We start from the raw sequence: 14298 nt of genomic DNA, 5'->3' as shown, positions 1-14298 counted from the left end.
GTATGCATCCATGTGTGTGTCTATGTGCAGTATTAGGGATTGAAGCCAAGAGCATTCTACCTCCAATCTATGCCTTCAAGCTCTTAGTATATTTTTGTTTTGAAACAAGCTCTTAATAGGTTGCTAAGAGTCTCACAAAATTGCTGAGGCTGGTGGCCTCCAACCCGTGACTCTCCTATCTTTGCCTCCCAAATACTGGGATTACAGGCATGCACCATAAGTGTCTGCATAAAGAAGAACAGGTGACAGACAGTTCATAAAAGCTATAATTTTTTTTTCAGTCACCTGGGGAACCAGCTAAGCAGCCGTGAGTTCTTGTCTTGCAAGGTATTTCAGAAAGAAAGCAGAGTGCCACTGTCCACATGTGTGTAGTGCTCTGCAGGCGTGGCTTGTGGTGGAATAGTGTTCTGTGTAAAGAGAGACCGGAGAACAGTTCTAGTGCGTTCTCAGGGCATTCTGGAGCTCCCCTCACCTATTTATTTATTTATTTATTTATTTATTTATTTATTTATTTATTTTTCAGCACTGGGATTTGAACCCAGAAGTACTCTACCACTGAGCTACATCCCTCAGCCCTTTTTTATTTTTATATTGAAACATAGGCTCCCCATGTTCCTCAGGCCGACTTCAAACCTGTGATCTTCCTGCCTTAGCCTCCTGAGTAGCTGGGGTTACAGGCATGTGCCACGATGCCCAGCTGGAGCTAGACTCCTGGTACTCTGGTACTTGGTTATCCCTGTGACCATTCCCTTTGCAGAGCAACTAAGCTCCAGGGGCAGTTGGGAGTCCCCTGAGTTGATAGCAGAGGCCTCTGCAGAGCTCCCCTCTTATTTAGAGCATGAACTCAATCCTTTTATACTCGTGTCACCATTTTAAAAGTACAAAGTTAAAGGAAGCTAAAATAAATAACGATTCAAAAGCTACTCTGTATAATGAAGAAAGAATGACAGAGTGTGACCACAAACACAGCTGGATGGCCAGGAATCACCCGGGTGCTCTGCCTGCACCAGAGTCCAGGGGAAATGTTAGCTCACGTCTTGGTTGGTAGGTAAATCTGTGGTCGGGAAGGTTTTCTTTCTGAGATCAGTGTCTCAAGAGAGGGCTCCTAATGACTAGTGTCCTGGTCATATGTCGTGGCAGGGAAGGGCCTGGGCTGTGCCACCTCCTGCTGACTGAGGCGTCTCACACTTAGTCTGCTTCCTTCCCCCTTGTAGTGTAGACTCTGCTTGTGAGGCAGTTCTGCGTCTTAGCACACAAGCATCCCAGCATCTTCTGGACATTACAGAGCCCCTTTGCACATCTGTCAGGGCACACAGTCACATGCTCCAGGGAGTTCAGTTTTCCTCCTCTGGTTGTTTTATAAACAGCCTCCTGGAAGATAGATTACCTCTCCCAAACATTCCATGTTTTCCCAACAGATCTTCTGGAAGACGTGGGCAGGTGATAGTGATTCCCCGGTATTTCTGACCCATACTGCAATTAGTCAGTATTCTCACTGCTGTCATCTAAAACATGACCTCACAACTTAGAGGAAGGAGGAATGATTTGCTCACGGTTTACTTGAAGATTTCTGGTCCAGTGTGTGTGAGGCTGGGGACCACGGATCTCAGGGCATGGCGTGGGAAGCAAAGAGAGAGCGGGAGAGTGCTGACCTCTGTTCTCACATCATGGAGATCAGAAGCAAAGGGAGCCAGCAGGCTGGGGACTCGAGACACAGGCACACGCCCCAAGAACTGACCTCCTCCAGCTGCACACTACTGGACCTAGCCACCACGAGATAAATCCATGACGGGTCAACCCTGAGCTTCTATCTGACCAAATGACTCACTCCAGAGGTGTTAGAGACAGTGTGCGGGGTCTGGTGTTCCTCACACACCCTTACCCCAGCATAGCGTCATTCACAGTGCAGGATAGAGTGTCAGGGAAAACACACACACGTGCCACACACACACACACACACACACACACACACACACACACACACCCATGTGCAGGGCTGGGCCCCAGTGCACAGGATGCAATGCACTCAGAACTCATGGCCAGGCCAGACATCACGCCCCAAATCAATGTGAAGATACACAAGGGATAATCTGCCTTTTTACTTTTTTGTTGTTGTTGTTGTTTTGGTGGTACTGGGGTTCCTGGAAGCCCTTCTACCTCCGGGCTACACTCCCAGACCTATTTTTACATTTTTATTTGGAAACAGGGTCTCCTAAGCCAGCGCGCGCGGCTGGCTTCGAACCTGCGCGATCCTCCTGTCTCTGCCTCCCGAGCGCGGGGATTACCAGCGTGCGCCACCGCGCCCGGCGATAACCTGCCTTTGTAAATTCTGTTATGATGCCAAGATACCCAGGCTGCAGGCAGGTTCTGGAAGGGTGAGGGCGGTGGCAGAGTGACCTTCACACATCAGGACAAATCTCCAGCGGTTATAATGACACCATTCAGGCTCTTTGAGCTAAAGTCAAGTCCAGAGATGTCTTGGCTGGGCAGGTCCCGGGCACAAGTGCAGTGTGACATCTAAGTGCATGGTGGCCATAAAAGACTCTACTCACACTGATGGGCGGAGGAAGATTTCTCCAGGTTTCAGGGGTGACACTGTCTGCTTGGCTCGCCGAGAGCCTGTCCTGTGCCAGCTGTTATTCTAGTTACTGGGATACAATGGCTTGTCCCGCCCCTAAATTAATAGTTAAAGGTGAGGAAAGACATTAGCTCATTATAATTGGCAGTGTGGTTAGCCAGGCGTAGTGGCACATGCTTGTAACCCCAGTGTTTGGGAGGCTGAGACAGGAGGATAGTGGTTAGAGGCCAGCCTCAGCTACTTAGTGAGGCCCTTTGCAACTTAGTGAGATCCTGTTTCACAATAAAGAATAAAAAGTAGAACTAAGGGGTGCAGCTTGGAGGTAGAATGCCCCTGTGTTTCATTCCCAGTACCACACACACAAAAAAAATCTGTGTGATTTAGTACGCTAACAAAATTAGAGTTTTGTTTTTATGTATGGTGTTGGGATTGAACCCAGGAGCATTCTACCTCTGAGCTACACCCCCAGCCCTATTCTATTCTATTCTATTATCATCATCATCATCATTGTCATTAGTGTGTTGCGTGTGTGTGCGTGTGTGTGTGCATGTGTATTACTGGGGATTGAACCCAGGCCCATCCCACCTCCAGGTTACACCTCGAGCCCTATTTTATTTTTACTTTGAAACAGGGTCTCCATAAGTTGATGGAAGTCTCACTACTTACTGAGGCTGTCCTCAAACGTATGATCCTCCTGTCCCAGCCTCCCAAGTACTGGAATTACAAGCATGCACCACCACACCTGACTACAGCATTGTTTTAAAAATGCTTCTGGAGCCAAGTGTGGTGGTGCACGCCTATCATCCTAACACTTGGGGGTGGGGGGGACTAAGAAAGATTTCAGGTTCTAGGCCAGCCTCACCATCTTAGTAAGCTCTTATTTCAAAATTAAAAATAAAATAGGGCTGGGGCTTGGCTCGGGGGTGGAACGCCCCTGAATTCAATCTCTAGTACACTCCGCAAAATGCCGCTGGCTCAAAAACAGTGAGAAATAATATCTGCCCAACAAGATATCTGGGAAGAAGATGGAAAAAAGAACCTTGAAGGATGAGATGGTAAAGAAAAAGGAAATCGATCTGAATTTGGTCAGAGGTGGGGTCGAGCAGAGAAACTTGCGTTTCCATTTCCTTAAGGTGAGGCGTGGTTTAGCTTGACCAGGGGGCTGAGGGTCGATACGCGGGTCCTCTTCAGAGCGCTCAGTATGGCTAGAACACTGAAGCCCGCCGAGCAGCCCTGAGCCGCTGGGCGGACGCGCGGCCACAGCACGGGGCCGCCGGTCTCCTCGCTCCTGGCCTCGCTGAGCCTCCCGTCTGTGTCTGTGTCTCTGTTTCTGCAGCGCGGAGTCCTGTGTTCTCCCACTTATCGTCTTCCCTCCAGGGGCTCTGGACCATCCGCGCGTACAGAGCTGAAGAGAGGTTCCAGGAGCTGTTCGATGCACACCAAGACTTGCATTCAGGTGCGTTTCTGTCTGGAAACGGATTCAGCGGCTGGGATCGTTGGCCTCAGGAGGGTGGTCGGGCTGCCCGTGCACACTGCCCTGAGCTTCAGCCCCTCTGCACTTCCTGGCTGCCTCCGACTGGCTACTGTGGTCCCCCCGTCTCTGTGCCTGTGGCTCTGTCCCGTGGGCAGGCGTCTGCAGACATCTTCGCAGAGCGCCAGGCTTTGCGTGCCCGGGTCCTGCTCCACAACTCGCCTTTGCTGCAGTAGCAACACGGGCCGGTCGTCAGCTCGTGGCTGCGGTCCTGTTAGCGCCAGAAGAACACCCAATGAGCCCCCTGGGTCCACAGCCACAGGCTGCCAGAGAGCAGAGGGCAGCAGCAATGGCTGAAGAAATCCGCTCTATCCACCAAGCCAAGCTTTTTTTTTTTTTTTTTTTTTTTTTGGTGGTACTGGGGTTCTTGGAAGCTCTTCTACCTCTGGGCTACACTCTCAGATCTATTTTATACTTTTTTTAATTATTTTTGGAAACTTGCGCGATTCTCCTTTCTCCACCTCCCAAGCGCGGGGATTACAAGCGTGCGCCACCACACCCAGCAAGCTTTTTTCTTTTTCTTTTTTTAAGAATTTCAGAATTTCCTCAACATCTCTAAAGTCCCAGCCTGTCTTTCCAATCTTTATTGTATTCTGATATCTAAATGGTACATTGAGAGCTACGCCTAAGCCAGGCACGGTGATGCATGCCTTTAATTGCAGTACTTGGGAGGCCGGGGCAGGAGCATCACAGGTTCATAGCCAGCCTCAGCAACTTGGCAAGGCCCTGTTTCCAAATAAAAAAACTAAAAAGTAGAGCTCAGAAATAGAATGGCCCTAGATTCAACCCCCAGTGCCACAAAAATAAATAAAAAAAATAAATGAACTACGTGTAAGGCAGATGTGGTGCACACCTGTAGCACCAGTACTTGGGAGGCTGAGACAAGAAGATCGTGGTTTGAGGCCAGTACTTGGTAACTTAGTGAGACCCTATCTCAAAATAAAAAATACAGAAGGCTGGGGGTGTAGCTCAGAGGCAGAAGTCCCCTGGTTTTGATCTGTAGTAACACACACACACACACACACACACACACACACACACACACCACGCTGATTGTTTTACAGGCTGGTCAGGTTAAATGTAGCCCTTAAGCATTGTCCCCTGTGCTCAGAGCCCTTTAATAAGCATGGAAAGTGCTGGAGCAAACTGAGAGCTGCACTCTCTGCTGTTGGGAGCCGTCAACTCTGAGCTGGTGAACTTGGCCCGACGGCCCAGTGTGGCAAGAAAGACGCTGGAGACCATTTCTCCAGTCTCTTTACTACGACTCCTTTTCTGTACATCACCTCCGGGTTGTGTATTTTACCGCATTTTCCCAGAAGGCCGCCGTAGCGTTGCCGACGTTTCCCGTAGTTTCCCGTACCTTGCCTTCTACTGCCCAGCTTTCTGGCATCTTCCAGCTGCTCAGGCGGGCACCTTTGCTGTCCCACTCCGTGCAGACACTTTGCTGCCCCTCGCGCTCGCCGCACGGTGCTTGTACTGACCACCGTGCTTTTTGTGGCCCACAAATCCAGAGGCTTGGTTCCTGTTTCTGACGACGTCGCGCTGGCTGGCCGTGCGTCTGGACGCCATCTGCGCCATCTTCGTCACCATCGTCGCCTTTGGGTCCCTGATTCTGGCTGGAAGTAAGTGCAGATGTGGATCGCTATTTATGGCACAATTACAATTTATAGCTGTGTTTACAGTGATTAAATTAAACTCTTGACACCCTGTCAAACGGTCGGTCTAACGGCCTATACTAATACACACTAATACGTACTTAATACACACTGTCCTAATAGTGTGTATGGAGGCGCTTACAGGGTGTCGGGTGGGTGTGATTCCACAGTGTGCCCCGTTTAGAGGAGGCACTGGGTCTTGACGGCTCCCTTTTATCTTTCCTTGCGTGCGCCGAGGCCTGTGCAAGTGACATTCTCCGCATTCCTGGCCCTGGCGGAGGGCGTGCGGAACTAAGTTTACTCTTCGGCATTCTGTCCGGCGTAGGGCTTTGGGATTTGTTGGTACGGGAGCCGGTGCACTAGGTTGAGAGAGATTCCGAGCGGGAGAAATCAGCATCATCCCTCCCCGATGGGTACCAGGCACGTAGGTGTGGCATAAACCCCCCTCCCCAATGCTTCCTCGGTAAATGACTGAGTGACAGTATTGAATAACAGAGCAAGGAGTGCTGTGCATGGTCCCCACACCCGTAATCCCAGTATTTGGGAGGCTGAGACAGGAGGATCACAGGTGCTAGGACAGCCTCAGCAAGTAGCGAGACTCTGATCAACCTAGCAAGATCCTGTTTTCCAAGTAAGAAATAAAATCGGGCTACGGGTGAAGTTTGAAAGTAGAATGCCTCTGGGTTCAATCCTGAGTACCACCAAAAGAACAAGGAGACGAGGCCCGGTAGAACATGAATTCTAGTATTTGGGAGGCTGAGACAGGAGGATTGCAGGTTCAAGGCCGGCCTCAGTAACTTAGTGAGACTCTCAGTGACTTAGCTAGGCCTTTCAAAATAAAAAGGGCTGGGGGTGTAGCTGGGAAGTAGATTGCCCCTGCATTCAATTCCCAGTGCCAAAATAGTAATAAAAATAATAGAACAAGGAGAATTGTAAACTGCTACTCAAAAGCCTTGTGTTTCAGAACCCTTTGCTTCCTTTATCCGTGGTTTCCCACTGTGGTTACATTGGACGTGGAAAGTGGGAGTACATAACCACCTTTAACGGGGAATGTCTGAATAATGACGTTATTCCTCACGTATAGAATGCTTGGTTTTCAGATGTGTGATGATCCTGTTGGGATTAATAAACTCACTTGATGATGGTTCTTTGTTCATAGTGGGTTTTTAAAAGTCTGTTGTGATCACATCAACAGATAGTCGAAGTCTAACCATCGTGCTCATTGTAAGCAGTTTGCCGAGTCCCCTTGGTAAAGTAGAAGGAGCCGGGCGCCGGGTGCGCGTGAGGCTGACGTGTCCCTCCCTTCTCCTCGCGCAGGTCTGGACGCCGGGAAGGTCGGCCTGGCCATGTCCTACGCCCTCACGCTCATGGGGATGTTCCAGTGGTCCGTGCGACAGAGCGCAGAAGTGGAGAATATGGTAATGTTTATCTGAACGCGCTTGGACTTTCATGTCTCCTGGCCATTAAATGGCATAAAAAGCCATTCTTATGTAAAATATTAAAACTGTTATTTTTACATCGCAGCGAACAGAGTTTTTTAAGATCCTTCTCCATCTGTTTAAAGTTAATGTAAAATAGAATGTATACATCTTTTTCTCAGTCCCATGTATGCAATGTCAGCAGGTTTTATGTGCATCACAAGCTGTCTTCAAATGTCATAAATGTCTCTGTAGGAGGGAAGTTCTAAAATCCTAGAGAGGATAGAAGCTAATGTCTTAGAGGCCTGTTTATTTTTGTTTCTTAATGAGCAATCCCTCGTTCTTGGTAAAAGAAGAATTCCATATTTCGAGGTCGTGTCTGTTTAATTAATAGGTCTCCCCACTGCCCGCACCCCGACCCCCCAGCACCAGGTGTAGCCTTTTCTGTCACGTGATAAGCAGAGAACGGGAGGCCTGGGCTTGCCGGTGTTTCTTCCTGGTGGGGCAGGCCCCCTCTGGGAGCATCCTCCTCAGAGGCATCAGGTTGTCGTGGTTTCAGAGGGCTTAATCAGTATGTAAATCACTTCCTTCTCGAGATATTTACACCTTCTCCTAAAGAGAGATGAAAAGTTAATGTGAAATTTTTCTCTTTTGCTCTTCTCAAAGAGCAGAATTGTTATACTGAGGTTCAATGACTGTCTAATCGTAGCCCGTGGCCGTTTTACATCGGAAGATGACCAAATGGAGGCCGCAGTACTTTTTCTTTTGCCTTCTATTCAGTGTGTGTTGCAGGAAGTAGCCAAAAGCAAAGGTTGTGGATCATCAAAGTCCTCACGGGTCTTTTCTTATCACCCAAGGTATCTTGACCGACTGTGTATAAATGCAGAGCATTTTGCTGACCACCCCTTACCGCCATGAACGAGACTCTGGGCATAACCCCTGTGGCCGCCGTGTCTTTCAGATGATTTCCGTGGAAAGGGTGATAGAATATACAGACCTAGAAAAAGAAGCCCCTTGGGAATACCAGAAACGCCCGCCGCCGGCCTGGCCCCACGAAGGAGTGATCGTCTTTGATAACGTCAACTTCACGTACAGTTTAGACGGGCCGCTGGTACTGAAGCACCTGACTGCGCTCATTAAATCAAGAGAAAAGGTTTGTGGCTCTTACCGCTTTCAGAGTTTCAGCTAAACATTTAGCACCGTGTCTACTTGCTGACTTCCACGCAGACCTGTCAAGGAGACTTTCTGCTCCTCTGTGGAAGCAAGTTGGATTAGTGACGAGACAGATAAGTCTTCCCCCAAAACTGAACGCGGATGTGCAAGCTCCTCATTCTTTTATGCCGTGAACCACTTCATGGTGCCTGGTGGGCCCTGAATACCAGGTCTGGGGCTTAATCTGACATGGGCTACTATATATGACATTGAGTTATTGATCATCACGTCTAAAGTCAGCCCCGGCTCCGGGTCACCAGGGCTTCTGTATTTAGCTCAGTTTCCAGAAGAAAATTATGTCACAGGTTATAACAGAGATGGGCACTGAGTGAAAGAAGGCAGACACAAGGGCAGCACTGTACAATTCCACGACTGTGCAATACCCAGAGGTCTCCTGTTCATAGCAGCGTGGCCAGAGGCTGCGAGGAGTGGGAGTTCAGACAGAATCCAGGCTTCTACAGCTGAGAAGCGTTCTGGAAATGGATGGTGGTGATGGTTGTACAGCAACGCGGAAGTAATTGATACCCCTGGCCTATAACTTAAAGATGCTTTCAGTTGCAAATTTTATGTTATCTTACTTTAATTCCAAAAAGGTACAAATATGTTACGTGTACTTTAACACAATTTGATTTTTTTTTTAAAGCATGATGGCATGGTTTGTATCCTGGATCTGAATCTTAAGGTTAGGGAACATTTCATAGCCAGCGCTGTTTCCCAGCAAATGACCATCAGGAGGAGAAATGGCGGCTGCTGCGGACAGGGAGCTGCGAGTGTAGGGAAATGAGAATATATATGCAGGTTGGAAGTATCCTATAACAGAACCTGCACACTAGGCAACTTCGTGAACAGCCCATCCCGCAGATGGGAGTGTGAAACTTCTTTCTTTTTACCGTGCTGGGGATTGAGCCCACAGCCTCCTGCAAGCTAGGTCAGTGCTTCACTACTTGCCACACCCCCAGCCCCTGGAGTGCTAAATACTTTATGAGCTGCTGCTTTTAAATTCTTTCCACCATGGACCCATTTATTGGCCTAATCCCAGGCATGATTTAATGAGTGATACCCTTGTGACATGAAAGAATAAATGTACAACTTAGTGCCCAAAGGGTACACACACAGGGAACAGCTTCAGTAAGTCACTTGGCAGAAGCAAGCTCCTAATTATTTCCACGGCTTCCTTGTAGGTCTGGGGATGGCGAGGACAACTGTGTAGGCAAAACATTAGCCGCAGCCATGATGAAAGCCAAGTCTCTCGGTTCTGTTCCTGGCAGGACTGCAGGGATGCTTGCCTGCTTGCACACAATGTGTTTATCAGATCTTCACATGGCAAATGTAATTCTGGTAATTTGCATATGTCTTAAATTTCCCTTGAAGCCACAAAATACAAATTACCTAAGAAACTTTGTTGTACAAGTTAGAAAACAACACATATCCCCCATATTTATATTCTTCAATCTTAAACCCCCCCCAAATCATAGGATCATCTGAGATGCTAAAATGTTTGCATGTAAATTGAGTGTGAAGGCGGAATCATATCAATCCACCATAATCTACCATTTTTCTTTTGGGGGGACTGGTGGTAGTAGTGGTGCTGGGGATTGAACCCAGGGACATACTACCTCTGTAGCCCCGGTCCTATTTTATTTTGTTTTTTTAATTTCGAAACGGGCGCACTAGGTTACTGAAGCTCATCTTGAACCTGCAATCCTTCTTTCTCAGCCTCCCAGCCTCAGAGATTACAGGTGTGTGCCACCACCCCCAGCCATAACTTGACTTTTGCTTTGTGTCTTGGTCCACCCAGTGTCACCTTAGCTCAGTTTATGTATTTAGAGATTGTGGGTCACGGAATGCGTTCTCTGTGCTAGTGTCCATCCGATCCGGGTTCATCCTGTGCACCTGTGCCCAGCCCCAGGAGGGCAGGCCACCCCTTTGCTGTTGGGTTTGATTGACAAAGACATTATCTCAGAGGAGGACACGGGAACGTGCCGACACAGCAGTAATGGAGCCTCATTTTTTCAGTATTTTGTCGAGATTCCTGGAAGTTACGGTAAATAGGAAAATGTAATCGGTTCTAAGCAAGTTTCTAATTCATGGAAGAAATAGGAAATAAAAATAAAGAACAAAAATGAGGTAAACACCACTCTAGGCTTCCTGGTTAGATTCTAAACACTGGCTGCATTTTTCATTTAGACGATTTTGCGGTTGATTTGATCATTTGAGAGAGTACTGGGCCATTTTAAAGCATTATCTAGCTCTCGAGGTAGATTGATTTGGGTTTGTTATTTTTTTTCTGGCTCAGAGCTATTACTCGGAAAATACATTTTTACAGATGTGTACTAGACCTTGCTATAATGTGCACAAATATTAGTTGCCTGCATTTTCTCCTTTTTTGCATAATGTTTCCTCAGAGCCCAGAGCTCCCAGTTCCTCTGCCTGCTTTCCCGGTCCCCCTGCTGCATCTGCGTCTTCTGGGGACTCGTAGAGATGCGCTCGCTGGGCCGCCCAGCATCCCGCCCCTGCTCAGAATCCCATTTGCCTGAGATCTGAAATCGTGTTGTTCCTAAAATTTTTCATGACCCATGATTCCTAAGATATCCCTTCAACGGCTTGAAATTGAACTCCTGGGTTACCCCAGGCTCTTTTGGGACAGAACATAGGACTCTAGAGAGTCTGGGGCCATGTACTACCTTACAGATATTTTTTACCTCTGTATTCTGTAAATTGCAAGCTTATAATGCTCTCCATATATTTCTTTGCAGATTTTCAGTAGACTCTGTCTTCTACCAGAGACCTTTTTTTTTTTTTTTTTATGTATTGCACTGAGAATTGAACCCAGGGCCATTCTACCTCATTATTATTATTATTATTATTATTATTATTATTATTATTATTAAACTCAGAGGCATTCTACTCCAAGCTACATCCTCAGAGAGGCCAAGTGTGGTGGCGCACGCTTGTAATCCCCACGCTTGGGAGGCAGAAGCAGGAGGATCGTGCAGGTTCAAAGCCAGCGCTGGCTTAGGAGACCCTGTTTCCAAAGGGCTTCCAGGAACCCCAGTACCACCAAAAAAAAAAAAAAAAAAACAAGCTACACCTTCAACCCAATATTTTTTTTACTAGGTTGCAGAGAGCCTTGCTAAGTTGCTGAGGCTGGCTTCAAACCTATGCTCCTCCTGTCTCAGCCTCTCGAGTACTGTGATTACAAACATGTGCCGCCATGCCCCGCTGGCATTCCTTTTTTTTTTTAATTCTTTATTTTGAAACAGGGTCTTGCTGAGTTGCTGAGGGTCTTTACTAAGTCACCAATGCTGGCCTCAAACCTGCAGCAACCTTCCTGTCTCAGCCTCCCAAGTCCTGGGATTGCAGGTGTGTGCCACCAAGCCCAGCTTATATATTATTTTCCTTCTTTCTTTCTTCTTTTTTCTTCCTTCCTTTTTTTTTTTTTTTTTTTTTTTGTATATGTGTGTGTGTGGTACTGGAAGTGGAACCCAGAGGCTTTCTACCTCTGGACTATACTCCCAGACTTATTTTATACTTTACTTGGAAACAGGGTCTCACTAAGTTGCTGAAAGCCTCACTCAGTAGCTGAAGCTGGCTTTGAACTTGTGCGATCCTCCCGTCTCAGCCTCCCAAGCGCGGGGATGACAAGCGTGCGCCACCACGCCCGGCTTGATGTACTATTTTCATCTGCAGTCCAGCTATACCCACATAGCTGTCTTGTGCTACCCGATGGCATAATAAAAGTCTCGCTGCCCCAGTAGGGCACAAGGTCTGTCCTGTTTCCCAGGTGTCCTGTGCCTAGCCCGCCAGCTGCAGGTTTGTCTTCCGGCCTCTGCCCTAGCACCTGTTTTTTCTGTTGCCAGCTGTGGCCCGCTCAGAGCTCAGAGCACGCTGCGTTCTTGCTCTTCCAGCCACATGGCACGCACCTGCATCTGCAGTCTGCTGCTCACGCCTGGCAGTGGGTCAGGGTGGAGGCCACACCTCTCCCCACCATCTCCCTGTAGGACTATGGTGCTAAGCCATCAAAGTAGTAGGGAGGCCCTCGGCCCAACGGGCAAGAGGCAGACAGACCTGGGTTCAACTCCCACCCTGCCATTTATGTGTCAGTTAGTTCAGACAGTAAGATTCAGTGAGCTTACTAAGCCTTGATTTTCTCTTTTGCAAGATAGAAGTAATGGGACCCTCTTACCCCCCACCCCAGAGAGCACCTAGCACGGAGTCATCGCTTGGTCCGAGGCAGCTGTCATTGTCCTGGGTGCAAGATGAACCTCACCACTTACACTGCGTGTCTTGCTGTCAGCCCCATAAACACGAGGGGCTGGCCGTTGGCCTTCCTGTGTATGGCTCTAGCACCCATCTGCCCTGTCTGTCTTCAAACCAGCTTACTGTATACCTGCACAGTAGGGTGATAAGTCCACAAATCTCTGAGTTCAACTCTACTCTCTCTGGGACTCCTGTTTCTCATAGGATACCGCAGATCTTATTAATGTACAAAGGTGAACCCAGTGTGGTTCCTGCCCCCAGCATCTGCAGTCCTGTGACAGAAACAGAGGCCACTCCCTCAGACAGAAGGAAGCCACAGAGTTTCAGAATTTTAGGAAATGATGACGTGACGCCTGATAGCGGCGGGAGATGTCCGCACGAGAGGACAGGTGGAGAATTTTTTGCAGAATTAGCTATTTGAAATCAACATGGAGCCGGGCGTGGTGGCGCACGCTCATAATCCCCACGCTTGGAAGGCTGAGACAGGAGGATCGCACGGGTTCGAAGCCAGCCTCAGCTACTTAGTGAGGCTCTCGGCAACTTAGTGAGACCCTGTTTCCAAATAAAATAGAAAAAAGGTCTGGGAGTATAGCACGGAGGTAGAAAGTCTCTGGGTTCCACCCCCAGTACTACCAAAAAAAATTTTTTTAAAAAAGGAAATCAACATGGAGACACATGGTTAGGATTCCTATGGGTAGAAATACGTGTGAAAGATCCAGGAGGAGGGCCCACTGTGAGCTGAGCACCAGGCCTGACAGCATGTGACAAAAAAATTAGTGCCAGCGACATGCACAGCGGGCGAACTACCCGCCGGTCTATAGCGCACATCCTCGGCTCCCACCTCACTACCACCAGGTACTCCCAGGAAGCATCCGTGGAGGGAGGACGGAGGGCTGTGTTGGGGCGTCCTGCAGAGGTTTGCACTGGGTCTGAGAAGCGAGCGCGTGGACGTCCCAGTGGGAAGACACGAGAGGCAGGGGGCCGGCGGAGGTCGTGTGCTCCTAAGGAGACGTCACAGGGAAAGTGATGCACTCTGGGGAATCAGGTTAATGGCAACGCAAGCAGTTAGAACATCCGGGTTGCTGAGTGAATAGGGAGCCAGGCCAGAGCAGAAGTTGATATTCTGTTTGTGGAGGCTAATTTGAGGATCCCTTTATGGCTTTCATATTTTTTTTATTTTTATGCGGATCATATTGAAAATGGCGTACATTTAGACAGTGCTTGGTGCCCTCTCCACCCCCACTTTCCCTTCCTCCTTCCCAGAAATGAGCGTCCAGGCTGACCATGCTACATTCATACCTTTACACATCTTCAGATGTAGCTCCTCCATTAATCAACCTCAGCCTTTTTTCTCTCCTACCCTTCCATTCTAGCTTTGCTGAGGTTTCCCTCCCATTATCTGGAGTCCCTCTGGTATTCCTAATAGTCCCTAGTTTGGGTGTATTAGAGAAAACATATACCTTCTCTTTCTGTGCCATCAGGGAGATGTAAATCAAAACTATGCTGAGATTCCATCTAACCCAATCAGAGTGGCAAGCTTAAAGAAATCAAATAACAACAAATGCTGGTGAGGATGTGGGGAAAGAGGAACTCTTTTTAATTACATTGTTGGGGGGTGTGCAAACTAGTTCAGCCACTATGGAG

At 48.2% G+C, this 14298-nt stretch overlaps 1 protein-coding gene across 3 annotated transcripts in view; it reads left to right on the top strand.

Moving 5' to 3' along the window:
- The window catches only part of ABCC4 (ATP binding cassette subfamily C member 4 (PEL blood group)), a gene marked incomplete at both ends in the record, with an annotated part of 289171 nt that overhangs the window by 223175 nt on the left and 51698 nt on the right, over positions 1-14298 (top strand). For all 3 annotated transcript variants that reach the window (XM_080688958.1, XM_080688957.1, XM_080688956.1), the window contains 4 exons: positions 3915-4034; positions 5621-5731; positions 7082-7182; positions 8144-8335. In XM_080688958.1, coding sequence (XP_080545084.1) covers positions 3915-4034; positions 5621-5731; positions 7082-7182; positions 8144-8335 — 524 coding nt within the window. The remainder of the gene's footprint in view (positions 1-3914; positions 4035-5620; positions 5732-7081; positions 7183-8143; positions 8336-14298) is intronic.

The sequence above is a fragment of the Muscardinus avellanarius genome (assembly GCF_963383645.1).
Source record: "Muscardinus avellanarius genome assembly, chromosome: 2".
Classification (NCBI taxonomy): Eukaryota; Metazoa; Chordata; class Mammalia; order Rodentia; family Gliridae; genus Muscardinus; species Muscardinus avellanarius.
The sequence above is the reverse complement of the archived record's forward strand: the minus strand, read 5'-3'. Positions and strand labels throughout refer to the sequence as shown.